The sequence below is a fragment of the Primulina tabacum genome, chromosome 7, assembly GCF_025594145.1.
Source record: "Primulina tabacum isolate GXHZ01 chromosome 7, ASM2559414v2, whole genome shotgun sequence".
NCBI classification, from domain to species: Eukaryota; Viridiplantae; Streptophyta; class Magnoliopsida; order Lamiales; family Gesneriaceae; genus Primulina; species Primulina tabacum.
This window is the reverse complement of record NC_134556.1, coordinates 39252427-39268467: the sequence shown is the minus strand read 5'-3', so window position 1 is coordinate 39268467 and position 16041 is coordinate 39252427. Positions and strand designations below refer to the sequence as shown.

The 16041-nt window shown below is 34.5% G+C and overlaps 3 protein-coding genes and 1 pseudogene across 8 annotated transcripts; all 4 read left to right on the top strand.

Annotated features, from left to right (window-relative positions):
• Nucleotides 1–2501: 2501 nt before the first annotated feature.
• Nucleotides 2502–5347, top strand: LOC142551933 (protein phosphatase 2C 50-like; annotated as a pseudogene).
• Nucleotides 5348–7263: 1916 nt separating this feature from the next.
• LOC142551932 (diacylglycerol O-acyltransferase 3-like) lies at nt 7264–8775 on the top strand. Its single transcript, XM_075661445.1, has 2 exons — nt 7264–7840; nt 7983–8775. Exons 1-2 carry the CDS (start codon nt 7481–7483, stop codon nt 8607–8609), a joined length of 987 nt encoding a protein of 328 aa, XP_075517560.1. The 5' UTR covers nt 7264–7480; the 3' UTR covers nt 8610–8775.
• Nucleotides 8776–10097: 1322 nt separating this feature from the next.
• LOC142551931 (protein RETICULATA-RELATED 3, chloroplastic-like) lies at nt 10098–12061 on the top strand. Of its 3 annotated transcripts, none has more exons than XM_075661442.1 (2): nt 10098–10208; nt 10638–12061. In XM_075661442.1, the coding sequence occupies exon 2, from the start codon at nt 10659–10661 to the stop codon at nt 11748–11750; it is 1092 nt and encodes a 363-aa protein (XP_075517557.1). In that variant the 5' UTR covers nt 10098–10208; nt 10638–10658; the 3' UTR covers nt 11751–12061. The 3 variants fall into 3 exon arrangements, with proteins under 3 accessions (XP_075517557.1, XP_075517559.1, XP_075517558.1); XM_075661444.1 differs by having other exon boundaries at nt 10104–10200; XM_075661443.1 differs by having other exon boundaries at nt 10123–10208; nt 10650–12061.
• Nucleotides 12062–12705: 644 nt separating this feature from the next.
• LOC142551930 (uncharacterized) lies at nt 12706–16009 on the top strand. Of its 4 annotated transcripts, none has more exons than XM_075661438.1 (6): nt 12706–12766; nt 14161–14239; nt 14741–14854; nt 15292–15418; nt 15498–15615; nt 15707–16009. In XM_075661438.1, the coding sequence occupies exons 2-6, from the start codon at nt 14230–14232 to the stop codon at nt 15758–15760; spliced, it is 423 nt and encodes a 140-aa protein (XP_075517553.1). In that variant the 5' UTR covers nt 12706–12766; nt 14161–14229; the 3' UTR covers nt 15761–16009. The 4 variants fall into 4 exon arrangements, with proteins under 4 accessions (XP_075517553.1, XP_075517555.1, XP_075517552.1 ...); XM_075661440.1 differs by having other exon boundaries at nt 12720–12936; nt 15509–15615; XM_075661437.1 differs by having other exon boundaries at nt 12720–12936.
• Nucleotides 16010–16041: the final 32 nt, after the last annotated feature.

Below are 16041 nucleotides of genomic sequence, written 5' to 3'. Positions count from 1 at the left end.
CATGGGGGTGGGGAAGGGAGAGCCCCAATTGGTAGAAAAAAACCCACAACCCCTTGGGGTTATCTCCTGCACTTGGAAGAAGAAGTAGAAAGTGTATTTTGTATTTTCTTTATTTACCATCTATGATATGTGTTCATATAAAGAAAAAAATCTTTGTTTCGCTGGATGGGTATATGTGAAAACTATTAAAAATATCATGAGAAAAGTTAGTATCTAAGTTTAGTTTTTATTAAATAAAAATCTGAAAACAAAAAGACATAGGAAATATATTGAGGACATTGTTGGAGAAGTTAAAATTTAAAATAAATTAGTATTTCACCCGTGTGATATACATAATGTTATTTTATATAATTAATGAATAGATCTCAAGAATCAAATATGAAAAATAAAAAATAAATAAATTTGTTATTTAATCCAATCATTACATATAAAAATGGAAGAATGCTAATAATTAAAAATTTTGGTTATGGATATTTTTTTAGGTTTATTTAAATCCAAATCTGATCAATTTTGAGAAGATTTGTTTATACATAATGAAATCCAATAAAATCCTGTCAAATCCAATTCCATTTTTAAAATTTAACTATTAAAATCAGGATTTACAGATCCAAATCCCCCGGTCATTGATCGTGTGCACATTTACTTAGTTACCTTTATTATGCGATACACTTGCAACTGTACCACGTGATATTTGCAATAAGTTTTTAAAATTATATATTATTTTAAAATATTAATATATTCAATATTTTCTTCGACAACATAATTACTTAAATCACATAAATATTGTACATTATTAGAAATAAAATGCTATATGATTTCAAGAAGAGATTGTTCTCTAACGTCAACACAAATTCAAATATCTTTCTTAAATTTGAAAAAAAATTATTTTATTCGATAGTTCGCGAGACTTAATATTTTTATTAATATATTATAATTATATATTAAATATATAAAAATTTCGATCTTTCATAATGTTTCAAGCTTTCGAAAGTTACTAATTGAACAATGGCAAAAATTTGTGTGAGACGGTCTCACGGGTCGTATATTTGTGAGACAGATATCTTATTTGAGTCATCCATGAAAAAGTATTATTTTTTATTGTGAATATCAGTAGGGTTGACACGTCTCACAGATAAAGATTCGTGAGACCGTCTCACAAGAGACCTACTCCTAAACAATAGTTTGAATAGATCGCGAATAAGTTTGAAAATTTCGAGCCGAACTCGAGAAAAAAAATTATAAAAATTCGTGTATCGAATCGAGTTTGAATTCAAATATATTCGTATCGAATTCGACTCTTGAATTTTTATTAATATTGATCTGATTCGGTTTGTTATCACATAGACTTGACATATATTTGTTTAAAAATAACATTTTTAACGAGCAGAAATATTAAATATATGCATAAAATAAAGATGGTCTTACGAGTTTGAAAATAAAAATAAAAAAAAAAACAAAAAAAAACAGAGAGAGCATCAATCAGTTCGGATACCTGACACACATTTTCGTGACACCTGGCTGTACAAATGTCAAAAGCGGGACCCACGTGGACAGAACTGAATGCCAAAGTACTGTGGGATTCGACACGGAAAGTCCCGTCGGTTGACACACAATTGTTTTTGTTTCTTCGAAACTCTTGAAAAATTAGACGGAGAATCTACTTTTTTTTTTAGGTCTTAAAATGTGTCATCAGATGCTCCATTCTCAAACGGTAAGCGACCCACCTCTTTCTTCGGGATGTCAAAAACGAATCCGATTTGATTCTAACCAAAATATTTCGCTTTGAATTTTAGATTTTTGGGTTTACGTCAAATCGAGGTGGATCCCAAATCAAACTCGTACAAAATTTGTTGAGTCAGGTTAGGTAAACCCGAATTCACCCGCTGTTTTTAAAAAATTAACTTTTTTTTTAGAATTAAGAAATATTGAATATATATTTTATGTTTGATTTTTTTTTTATTGTATATATCGATATCATAATTTTTTTGATATAATATTGATATTTTAAACAATTGTTTATTTATTGTATTAAGTGTATTTTAAATTTTCTACAAGTTAAGAGTTTCAAATTTATGAATTAATTCATGTTTTGATCAAATATTTATTTTTGAGCTTGGGCTTCTTATCGTTATTGATCTAATTAATTTTTAAATAATATTTATTTTGTAAATAGTTACATTTCCTAAACAGTTACTTCTTTTAAGAAATAATTAACAGTTTACACAATTTTTACTTTTAAATTTATGAATAATAATTATCATATCAATATTTTGTTATTGTGTGTTTAAATTAAAATATTTATTATTGTATTATTTTGTTAAATAATAAAATAATAAGTTTTAATTTTTTGGGAAAAAGCTTTACGAGTTGCTCGGATAGGTCAGGTCAGCTGGGTTAGTTTAAGTTCGGTAATTTTCTTGTTTTTTCTTACTTGTAAATAAGGCTGATTTAAGTTAAATGTACTTTCTTTTCTTTTCTTTTTTTCTTGAAAAGGTTATAGGTGTCCCAAATCCCTAGTATTATTTCTATATTCTTGATTTGGGTGACGTGTGGGGATCAAAGACTGGATTTTTCAACACATGGAGGAGAAAGGGGGTAGAATTCTTTTTAAAAAACTTTTCCCGATATTTTATTATTATTTGAATTAAATCTGGTGATTTCAAGAATGGTTATTAATATTCTCTTGAAGGACGCCTTCTCAGATTAATGGAGCCTTTCTTGTAGCCTGTAAGTTTTGATTTAAGTCCTTTTTCTGCTCTGTGCCTCAAGAAGATGCTCGACATTTTGTGTGGGAACTTCCCTGAATTTGTTTTCCTTGTTTCTCCCCCCCTCCAAATCGATTGCTTTATCTGAACTTTTTTGGTTCATTGATTCTCTTGCTTAAGTTAATCTCTTTCTGACTTTATTGGAACCCTTGAGTGATTTTTCTTCTTCTAAATTTTGTATAGAACCTTGTAGCTCGGTAGAAATTCTTGTTGGAGTAATTTGTTGAAATATATATGGTGGTTGATGGATGAAATAACTCCTGTAATTTCTGTTTGCTTTAAGCTTGGAAATCTAATTTATGAGGACTCTGTGCTCACGACTTTTGTTGATATTACTGGGATTGAGCTCATATCCAACACAAGAAGCTTGTTGTTGGAAGTGGAACCATCTATGACTAAACTTCCTCTATCAATTGAACACACAAATTTTACTTCTAGTGTTCTTCAAGATGAAGTTGTCGCCGAGAATGGGTCGAATTTTGATGAATTGAGTATTGGCGAAGCCGATCTTTTGGCAATGAGTAGGGAAGATGAGGGTCGTGTCGTACTTGGTGACCCCATTAATCAAGAACTGAGGAAAGCTGGTCTTATACCATTCGACTGTGACTCGATTCCGGCCATTTTAGATTGTGGATACGAATCAAATGGAACTAACACACCATGTGTGGATGAGTGCGAAGTGTTGGAGGTTGATTTAGGACCGACAGCACTTAATTTCTTGGATAAGGATTGCTCCGATTCAGGGGAATCGCTGATGGAGTCAGTGGTAGTAGAGGATCTTGTTTTGGTAGGAGAGAATGGTGAGACAATGGTCATGCTCGACTTGAGTAAAAGAGTTTCGGAATCCCTTTTCGAGGTTTCCAAAGAAACTAAGATAAATAAGCATAATTTTCCACCTCTTTGGGGATTGGTGTCGATTCAAGGAAGGAGGCCTGAGATGGAAGATTCTGCGGTAGCTTTACCACGATGCTTGAGATTGCCTTCCCGAATGTTGAGTGATAACCCTCACTCAGTGTTCATCAGATCAAGAATTAAATGTCCACCTATTTGGAGTTTATGACGGACATGGAGGTTCCCAGGTAACTCTTGCCATTTTCTTGCTGTTCGATTTTGCAACTCAGTGTGTTTCCATTCAATATATGTAACGGAGTCAATTTTGGATGCATAGGTTGCTAATTATTGCAAAGAGCGTCTTCATATAGCCTTAACCGAAGAGATTGATAAATCTAAACAAAATTTTAATGACATTGAGTATAGCTGGAAGCAGCAATGGATGAAGATTTTTCTTGATTGTTTTCGAAAATTGGATGATGAAGTTGGCGGTTCTCCCGAAATCGATGGAGATATTACCTCTAACCCGCTAGTGGTTCCACCCGTCGCTCCCGACTCAGTTGGATCTACGGCTGTGGTGGCGATCGTTTCTTCGACCCATATCATTGTTGCGAATTGTGGTGATTCGAGGGCAGTCCTGTGTCGTGGGAAAGCAGCCGTGCCCTTATCTACTGACCATAAGGTTAGGCTCAAGTTTATCAAAATCAAATATATTGTGCTGCTGATGATTTTATCTGTTGTTGCAAGATTTAACCCTTCATTACTTTTTTCAGCCTCGCAGAGAAGATGAGTGCGAAAGGATAGAATCTTTGGGAGGCAAGGTTATTAGTTGGAATGGATATCGAGTTTCGGGTGTGCTCGCGGTGTCAAGATCCATTGGTATGTTCTCTTTATACATATGCGAAGAAGTAACTTTTACCCATAAAAAATCGAGTTGAGTTGATATCCTTGGCGCTGTTTTCCAGTAATATTATAAAATTGACAAACGAGAGGGCCATATGTTTTTTATTTTTTAATATTGAAACTTAAATATGCAGTGTTGTTTTGGTGTTATTTTTGGAAGTGACGAGGAGCATACAACAAATCCTCTTCCATGGAAACAACAATTTATGCTTGTCGAGCGATCTCATCTAATAGCAAAATTGTTTAAAAAAATTTTAGATGCCAAGTGTTCAATAAATTTTCTAGCAGGTATACTAAATATGAGAGTCGAGAAAAACATGTTCATTGTCAGGTTAAAACACCTTCGACACTTTCCAACATTCCCCTTTCGTGTAGGTGACAGATATTTGAGTCCATACATCATATCAGATCCAGATATAATGTTCCATCCTCGAGCGAAAGAGGACGAGTGCCTTATTCTAGCTAGCGACGGCCTTTGGGACGTAATGACAAACGAGGAGGCTTGTGATTTGGCTAGAAGGCGAATCCTACTCTGGTACAAAAGAAACGGCGGTACCCTTTCCAAAGATAAAGATAGAGGTGAGGATACCGATCCTGCGGCACAAGATGCAGCCAACTACCTCTCACAGGTTGCTTTCCAAAGGGGAAGCATAGACAACATATCTGTGATTGTGGTGGATTTGAAAGCCCAGCGAAAGGTGAAAAAGAAGATGGTGTAAACTCTTCTAATACATGACTTTGATACTTTGACAGGCACAGCCTATGTAGGATGAGATTGTCGGCCAACTCTCGTTGAAATGATGATAAATTTTAATCTCATTATCACGTTAGTTGCTGCATATTCCTTATTTTAATCTCTAAATATTTTACATATAAAATGGAATACCATATATTTTGCAGTTTAAGCTTTCGATATGTGGAGTCCATGCGTATCAATGGCCAGACTTCACAGCAAAACTTTTGAGAGAACTTTTGGTGCAATATAGAGTGGGCATATTTTCCCTATCACAAAATACAAATGTAGAATATAAATAAACAATTGGAGATAGCTCAAAAAAAGAGAGATCGACATATCAGATCCTCCCTCTGGCTTAATATAGTATAATATAGAGATAATTGAACTTGAGAATGCAAATACGTGTGTTCGTTCCACGTTAAAAACAGATTCTTTCTTGGTTTGAAAAACAGTCTTTCCTTCAGTTATATTTATGTGTTGCGTGAGAAACTTGAGAAAATAATGGTTAATCACTCAAAAGGTTAGATGGTGTGTTTTTCTCAAATTATGTATGATAAACATTTTATTTCAACATTTTAAATGTTGTTTTCTTTGGTCAACAGGTCAAGTTTATGGTTCAATCACTTGATATGTTTCTATGTATTCTTGTTAAAATATATTGTGCCAAGAACTCAAGTAATATAGTGTTATAAATATCTCATAATAATAATAAGTAGGTCTCTTGTGATACGGTCTTACGAATATTTATATGTGAGACGAGTCAACCCTATCAATATTCACAATAAAAAGTATTACTCTTAGCATAAAAATTAATATTTTTTTATGGATGACCCAAATAATAGATCTGTTTCATAAAATACGATCCGTAAGGCCGTATTACATAAGTTTTTGCCATAATAATAATAATAATAAAATCGTGAGAGAGAAACCCACCAACAATGAATTATATTTTTTTATATTTAAAATTATTAACACAAATAAAAAAATAATATAGTTAGACATAGTTTGGTAAATGGGATAAGGAAGAGATTGATAAATAATCCCCCTTATCCTATCTTTTTAAAAAGATAAATGATTTTTATAAATCTATGCTAGTAGGTAGAAATTAAAATTAAATAAATTTTTTTATTTATTTTTATATATTATATAATATGATAATTATATAAATAATTTTTATAAATATCAATACAATTATTAGTATCATTCGATTAACCTTAAAAATTTATATTTGACTTGACTCACAAAATCAAGAGCTCAATTATCATATTATATAATATATAAAATTATGTAAAAATAAATAAATCATGCAAGCACTATCGACGCATGAACAGATAAAAAATATGAACTCAAGCAACAACTTTGAAATTATAAAATTTATTATGATAAAGTTAATTTTGTCATTACAATCTAATATATAAATTTAATCACTCTTATTAAAATCATACCAAACATTAAATATAATATCCTACATATTATTTATCCTTAACTTATTCTTATATTATATATCACATGTTTATCTTATCATATATACCAAACTATGTCTTACGTTATATGATAATGAGAAAAACGTGATAAGATAAAAGTTAGAACGAAAATTTAGATAAAAAAAATCATACCAACACAATTATGGTTCTTGTAAAAATTATTTTTATATTAAAATTTAATATACATGCATACCAAAAATAGATATAAAATAAAGAATATATATTGCTACTCACAGATTATTATTGAATAAAACTATTTTATTCTCAAATTTAATTAGAAAATTTCCAATTTTTTAAAATAATTTCAAGTCTCCCGGCACCCTGAGACCACGTGGATAATAATCCTGACGTCAAATGAATCCAGCGGTGAGGATCCTCCCAAAACGCGTGTAACGCATAGAAAATCGCGTGGAAACTATCCACCGCTTAGAGCTCTGCACACACCAATGCCATGTAGGACAACTGGACCATGATCTGCCACGTGTAGGAGCAAGATGATTCCTTAACGCAAGATGACTCCGAATATTATAAAAATTCCGGACAATCCTTTCTCCATACGATCCGATAAAATAAAATCAAATCAAATCAACAAAATCTAAGATTATGTAGATTTTGCATAGATTTTGTGTTCTAAAGGGAACAGCTAGCCAAGATCATTATGATATATATATAGCTTCAGCCTTACCTTCAAGAGGAAATTCCCGTCTATTGATTATTCTGCACGCAACAAAATTCACAGAGCAAGAAATTAAGCGATATCAATGGAGGCTTCCGGTTTGATTTTCAGTCAACCCCCCTGCTTTTCATCTATAACTTCTTGTAGAGAATCGAAGTACTGTGGCAGAAGCGGAGTATTGCCTGGATTTTATGATAATGCTTGTCTGCAATATTATCACAACCGCGGCGGCAAGTCTAGCTGCGAGGTCTCGTCCATGGGGGTGATTAGATGTGAAAAGGCGGTGAAGGAGAACAAGGGCCCGATGAAGATGAAGAAAAAGAAGCAGATGAAGTTGCTCAAGGGCCTTTTCAGAGATCTATATGCTTTCTCTCAGATGGGTTTTGGATTGGATTCTAATCTTGATCAAGATCTGCTTCATCAGGTCAAAGGCACCACCATGACGGTATGATTCCGTAACCCTCGTAAATAATGTATTTTTCTTGATTTTCCACTCCTTAAGAAAATTCAGATTTCACCTTAGATCGTTTTTTTCCTATATTTGATATGGTAGATTAATGATCATGTTTAAAAAAATCTATGTTCAGGAAGCGGCTGATCTTTTACTGGAACATCTTCAGAAGCTCAGGGCGGAGAAGCGTCTCGAGAAGAAAAGGAGACAAGAACAGAAGAAACTAGGGAAATCCTCCGGGCAGATGCGAAACAGCCTTAATCTCGTCGAAGTGTCGTCCAGTTGTTCAGAATCATCAAGTGACAGTGAATGTGGCGAGGTTATAGACTTGAAAGACCTTAAATTCGCACAGCCAAAGCAAGAGGAATCCGTTCTGCCATCAGTTCTTAATAATGACGCTCTTCCACCATCTCCAATTACTCCAAGCACGTTTACACTTCCAACTGAGAAATCATCAGGCTCCTTAGAGACCGAGTGTTCGAGCAAACTCGAGGTATGCATGGGAGGGAAGTGCAAGAAATCAGGAGCAGTAGCCATTCTTGATGAATTCAAAAAAGCTGTGGGGATTGAAGGCGCAGTTTCAGGGTGCAAATGCATGGGTCAATGCAGGGATGGTCCCAATGTAAGGGTTCTGATCGGTGAAGCTGGTGATTCCAGGAGTGTTCCCATCAATAATCCCCTGTTCATCGGTGTGGGTTTGGAGGACGTGGATAAGATCGTGTCCAATTTTCTTGGCAAGCCTGGCTTTGCTGCTGCAACTTGATTGTGTGCAGTCTTGGATTTGTTAATTCCAGTTTCTTGAAATGCTTGTAAATATATTATTGATTTGTTCAGATTTATGTACTATGTTTAAGGATTGCGCTTGATCATGGTAATAATAGACAGAATATATTATTTACTTTGTTCAAATATATGCACTACTTTGTTAAGGATTGATCTTGATCTTGGTACTAATAGACTGAATGGTAGGTTATTTAGCTTCCCGGTGTTCTCCACACGTATGGACAAAATTTTCAGCAATTAACATGAGATTAAAGCAAAGCAAATGCGTATGTTCATGTATTTCTGAATGTCACATCTCGTGAAGGTTAATTGTTTGTTTCGTAGGTTTCTGAGACGGATGAAATTCAGGTATAAGAAGGAAAACACAATCTCCTATGATTTTCAATCAAATACTGAACACTTCAAAATCTACATTTTCTCCGATTAACCATTTTTTTATACTTCTCGTCCGATGTTCAATGATCATAAAATCTCTGATATCCCTAGAGTAAGATCCAAACCCTCTGGCCCATCTCTTGCTTAAGTGGAATACTCATGATAAGTCTATGTATTCTCTTATAAATACTAGGTTTGAGCGTCTAATTCAGTATTCATTATAATATTTTTCAGCAGCATTCTTAGCTGCTCTTCTTTTATATCCTCAGTCTATGACTTGAGCGTCGGAGGAGCTACGTCGGGACACCATCTATGCCCTTTTTCTAACGATCTTCTTCGTGATTCCAGACTTAGAGTAAATTCGAAGTTTGTGTCTGGATTAACATTACTTGTTGTAACCAAATCTTAAATTTTCAGTGAGTATCACCATGTATTACATGTGGAATCAACTTTCTTTCTTATTTAAACTATATTTCAAGTCATACACGATATCCACAGTTTTTTTCCGAAAAAAGAGAAGAGCAATATGTGATACTTTATTTCAAATTTTTTGAGTATAATTAAGAGCATGTTTTTTATGAGATAATATCACATGTATTAATAATATATTGAGACATATCAATTATGTTCATATTTACCATAAAAGTAATAATTTTGGCACAAAAAGTAAACTTTTTTCAAGTGATTCAAATAGAATATCCGTCTCATAAATTTGATACGTAACATCATCTCATATTAGTTTTTGTGTAGAATTAAAGCCAAAGAAAGGCCAGCATCCATCCACTTCAGATATTGATATATGATCGTGTCCAATTTTCTTGGCAAGCCTGGCTTTGCTGCTGCAACTTGATTGTGTGCAGTCTTGGATTCTTCATTTTTTGTCATATCAAATATATATATATTGATATCGAAATCGAGACAGCTGAAAAAAGAAAAAGATAATACATAAATTTTTTGACAATAATTACATAAATTTGGATTGAACTTTATTTTGGACTGGATCAATTAAATGGATTGAAAATTGTGAAGTTCGGCCTAATAAAAAATGAGATTCGTATGTGTCATGATTGAGGAGCCTGCTAAATCAGCCCAATTTTATTATTAACGGTCCATTCTATGTCTCATTTCCCTTCTTAAGTTCGAGTTTGTTCCATTTACTGCCGGAAGCAGTGATCTCCTTACTCAGCACTAGTCCGGCACCCAGGTTCCACAATTTTTTCTTGATTAAATCAATCTTATTTATGTTTTCGCTATCCTTTCTCTGATTCCTCGTATCTCTTGAATTTTGTTGGCGTCTCTGTGAATACGGGTTAAACTTTTTCTGATTAATAGAATCGAAGTGATGGGAAGAATTGCATGATCCCAATGTATTTTTACCCTAATTTGTATGGATATTGGGATTATCTATTCTTGATCCATTCTTATTTTTATGTGATGTGTGTCTTAATGTATTTCTTTTTCAAAGATTCTGTTTTGGTTTAATATTTTAATTCTCCATAAGTTCATTGTTGGATGCTGTTTGGTTTGTTGTGGTAGGTAGGGTGGGGAGTCTGGGGGTTTGAACTTTTGTGGTGTTCGATTGTTTTCAGTTGTATATTTTAGGACACTAGTAATCTTTCTTAAATCTTTCTAGGTGTTATTCCAGTTGAAGAGGATGGCAGCTCAGCTATTCTACTCTCCTCCTGCCGGCGGTCTTGGCTCTGTCACTGCTACTCGTCACGATGCCAAACTTGGTACCAGATTTGCCGATACTACTTTCCCTAATAGCCTTTCCCTACCCTCATTACAATGTAGTACCATAAAACTAAAAAACTCGGATTTGGTTTCCAAATTCTACATTCCATGCGCTCGTGGTGGTGGTGGTGGTGGTGATATTGGTGTTGGTCGTGGTGGTGGTGGTGGGAATGGTGGCAATAGTGAGTGGAGTGGCGGTGGGAACTCAGATGAGTCCAAGTCTTCGTTGGATGCATTTGGACTTATTGGGGCTTTTTTAAATGGATGGAGGTCGAGGGTTGCTGCTGACCCTCAATTCCCTTTCAAAGTTCTCATGGAAGAGTTGGTCGGTGTTAGTGCTTGTGTTCTTGGGGACATGGCGTCACGCCCCAATTTCGGGCTCAATGAACTTGATTTTGTCTTTTCGACGCTTGTCGTTGGTTCCATACTGAACTTTGTACTTATGTATCTCTTAGCCCCTACCATGTCTTCTTCAAGCCAAAATCTTCCAGGAATTTTCGCGAATTCTCCTGCAAGCCATATGTTCGAACCAGGAGCTTATAGTCTGTTGAGTAGGCTTGGCACTTTCGTTTACAAAGGAACGCTGTTTGCTGCTGTTGGTTTTGCTGCTGGGCTTTTCGGGACTGTTATTTCAAATGGATTGATTAGCATGAGGAAAAAGATGGATCCAAATTTCGAGACGCCAAACAAGCCTCCACCTACAGTTTTGAATGCCGCGACTTGGGCAATTCACATGGGTGTCAGCAGTAATTTCAGATACCAAACCTTGAATGGAATAGAGTTCTTGTTAGCCAAGGGACTTCCAACGTTCTTATTCAAGACCTCGGTTGTGGTTCTGAGGTGCTTGAACAATGTTCTTGGAGGAATGTCGTTCGTGATTCTGGCCAGGATAACTGGGTCACAAAGCGTTCATGAGGTAAAACCTGTTATTGTCGAGGATAGCTCAGTTGACAAGGAGAAGCTAGTGAACAAGAATGACGATTTGCAAACCAGTGAGTATACTTCCAAGTGATCTTGGTTGTACCGGACTCTCTCTACAACTTGATAGAAATTAAAATGACCGAACCTCTTCGAAGAGTCATACGTGTTCCCCCTTTGGTCCTCTTTTGTTGAGCTGGATCGAAATGTTAACGTTGTATTTGGGTTTAGTTTTCTTTGATAATGCATTTTTGCGTGTTTGTGTTTGTAGTAATTGGGATCCTGGTGTTGAACTAGAGTTAGTTTGTTTTTGAATATGAAGTTCAGTGAATCCGTTTAATGATGTTGGGCTATGCTATGGACATCGACTTTTGGCAAAGTTGTTACTGATTTTATTGGTTTGGAGTGCTCTTTCTTAATAAAAACTCTTTTTCATATGTAAAAAATAGAATTCTAAAAGATAAATTTAATGCACATGTGGCTGAGATTATTGAATTATGTAAATAGCATTTTAATGACCGAACCTCTTCGAAGAGTCATACATGTTCCCCCAAAAAGTGGGTTGTTTTCTTAAAAAAAAGATCATATAATGAATGAATATATTATTGAGTAGGTTTTTTGTGAGACGACCTAACGAATCTTTATCTGTGAGACGAGTCAATCATGCCGATATTCACAATAAAAAGTAATCCTTTAGCATAAAAAGTAATATTTTTTTATGAATGACTCAAATAAGACATATGTCTCACAAAATACGACTCGTAAGACCGTCTCACACAATTTTTTGCCTATATTATTTTTAAAAGTATACAAGAAAGTCCAAGTCACAAATATCTATTTTAGAGTTCCATCTGTAGCTTATTTTGAAAATTAAAACATATATTTATTTTCTATTTTTTTATGAAAACACACTTGGAACAAATTTATGTCTTTCTTTTGCAACTAACTTGGAATTTTTTTTTAAAAAAAAATTTGGGGAAGTTACAATTGTGTCAAAACAAATCCACAACTTGCAACAACTTTTAAGTTAAAAAAAATATAAGGTATAGTTTTCAAGAAATGCAAACGACAAAGGAGAAACGAGTAGTGAAACCGACGGAGGCAGGCCAGGTGGGTGTGTTAATTTCTTCAAAGCCAAGCGTACTTGGTTTAATTTTCTTGTAAACGTATTCCCTTCAAGATTTCTCTTTTCGATTATCCTCTTTCAAGAGCTGTGATCTGAAAGCTAGAAACTTTTCCGAGTATATCAATCAGGATTTAACTATACGTCAAGTTTCCTAGTAAGCTCATGTGTAAAAGTTTTACTTTAATTCTGTTTCTCTTTATTCTCTTGTATTGGAGTTTTATGTGTTTTTCGTTTTGGGTTCTTGCGATTGTTTTTCATTTTGTTGATTCAAGCTGTTGGTGTATGGTGGTTTATGCAAAATGGGTTTCATTTGGTATTTAATTTTATGGTTTTTTTCCAGTCTAGTTTTGGTAGTGTATTTGATGGATGGGGGATTTGTGGAAGAAACATTTCAAGAACTCTATTGAAATTCGGATGGACACGTCGACCTTCACCAATTTGTTAAACTCTTCAAGTTGTTCAATCCCCTACACTCGACCCCTCCAATGTTCAAGTATTTCGACTTATTTTCGAAAATTTTAGATCTGATATTGCATGTACGCTAGCAAGAGCTTTAAACTTCCCCGATTTGAACTATTATTATGCGACTCTGGTCTTCTGTTTTCTAATATTTGATCTAATAAATAACTTTATGCATCTTGAACCTGGAAGAACCAATGGAACATGCTGCTTATGCTATAAACATCAATAAACCCAGACAAATAGCTCATCACATTGAAAAACTAATACAGTTATGTAGACGTATTAAGTGTTTGGGAGGGAAAAGAAATGTAGGAAACTATGTAGCTAGTGTTACTACATAGAAATCGAGAAATGTGGAGAAAAGGGAGCGATCAGATTTTTTAGGTCGTGGAAAGAAACAGGATTCATACGTATATATTCATCTTCTGTGTCTTTAGTGATCATGCCACCATTCACATATTTTCCATGATGCATTTTGAATGATTATGAGAAGATAGCATAATGAGTTTCACAATTAGCTCTATATAACACATAGGATGCTGACATGATACAGTCAAGTTAGAGAAGTTCTCTAAAATATCTAGAGAACCACACAATTTCCTCCCTGTCAAGAACTGTCTGTGGTTGGGATAATTGGACTAAATCTATTAGTTCAATAACATGAACAACTACGAATCATCTTCCCCACTAAACCAACTTTTAGATAATTTTCATGGGTCCTTTGAAGGTGCTTTTCTTGGGAGGGAAAGATTCAAGATTGTATTATCCTAGGATGATGGACAAAAATTTGTACAATATGTAAAAAGATGAAGCCTTGAAACTCAACTATTTGAGTATTTTCTTAATACCTGACCAAATCTTTAACAAACAGGAAGTACTTAGACGGTTTTGTTGTTCTATTACTTTTGTAAAATAGGTTGCCTAAACGGAATTTGGTGGCAAGGATCTCAATATACAGAAATATATCGCCTTTGGAGGATCGCCCATGGAGCAAAGTAATTAACTCGAGTTTTTGTTTGTTCTTTTGTTCGATGATTTCATTTTAAACTTAGCCCGCAGCTTTTTCTTTGACACTTTAAATTCTTGGTTGCTCTCTTAAATTCTTTAGGTTTTTTTCCTTTTTGCTGGGAAACGATTTTTTCTCAGCAATTAGTGTTGAATTTTGAAGCTTTATTGAATGCTATTGCTCGCAATACATCATGGAATCATTTGAAAAGTTAACTCTAAATTGTATAATAAATTCTCAGAGTTGAGATTGTTGTTTACATTATCAAACATCAGCCACAGAAACGCGTGTCATCTGACTGTGGTATTAGAAAAGAATTTAGCATTCAACTTTGTGGTTGCTGGGGAACACCACTTGAAAAGTTTTTATGTTTTAAAACAGTCAGCATCTTTTTTAACTGCAATTATAGTAAGGCGGGTGGGAATAAAAAAACAAAATAAGAGCCTTACAAGCCTCCTGATGCTACAATTGGCACTTCTTGGTGTTACAGATGCTTCCATTGAGGAGGGAGGGGGTAGAAATAGCCTTGAAGTAGTCACTTCAGTTTCTGATAAACGTCTTGATCTTTTGAGACCATCAGCTCGATTTTACTCCATGCTTAAAGGTAGTTATTGTTTTTTGCATACTCGGGACATTATTAAAGAGGTGGCTTTTCGAGCTTTTTCGACACCATTTCTTGTTGCCTGATCGAGCCATCATTTCTTGAGTCCTAACTTCTTTCTTGGTCCAAGGAGAGCGATGTGCGGAATGTTGATACACCTTCTCATGCTAACCATTTGTTTACCCATAGCCACTAGCTCAAATAATAGTAATAATAATAATAAAATTATATACTTATATATGCATACACACGTATTGATTTCTGATATGTTATTTTTGGGAAACAGTATCTGAAATGAAGTATTTTGTTTGCATGAGCAAATAAATGTGTCATGTAGTGAGTGCATACATTAAATAACGTTGCAGCTAATGCACCTTTTATTTTACATAATATGTTTATAACAAAACCAACACACACAATGCTTTGGTACATCTTTACAGGAAAAATGGCAGATGCTGCAGACAAAGTGAAGGGAAAATATACTTTGATTCGAGATGAAGATGACTCGCAACTTGGGATATATGAAAAACCCCTTCCTTGCTTTGGTTGTGGTGTTGGATGGTTCTCGTAAGTATTATCCTTGTATCATAAATGGCATGCTATTTTTTCCAAACTTTCAGTGAATGACTCACAGTCCGTTTTTCAGTTTTCTTGTAGGTTTCTTGTGCCCACTGATGTGGTATTACGCTACGATCTTGTATTTCCGAAATTATTACCGTAGGGATCCCAGGGAACGAGCCGGACTTGCTGCTTCTGCCATTGCTGTGAGTATATTCCCTCTCATAATTTGTTTTTCTGATGCCGCAATGTGTAATTCAAGTTCAGAATCATCTTGGTCTCTTGTTTCTATTGCAGGCCATGGCATGCACCATCGTGTTGATAATCATAATCTTAGTTCTACTTCTCTAGTGCTGATCTTGATTCCTGAAAGTTTACGAGCATCAGTATAGAGTTGGACTTGCCCAACAAAAATATAGATAAAGAAAATTCCTTACCGTTGAATTTGAAAGTTCTTCAGAAACTTACCACCAACTTGTTGATAAACATATATTTTCTACTCGTCTCTTTCTGAACTATGGATGGTGAAAAATGAAAATGTACGAAATGCTCAATGAGAAATCATACATAGACACACACCCGTCTTTTTGGGAGAAATGATTCGTTTTCCTCATTTCTTGTTTCTGTTTCTT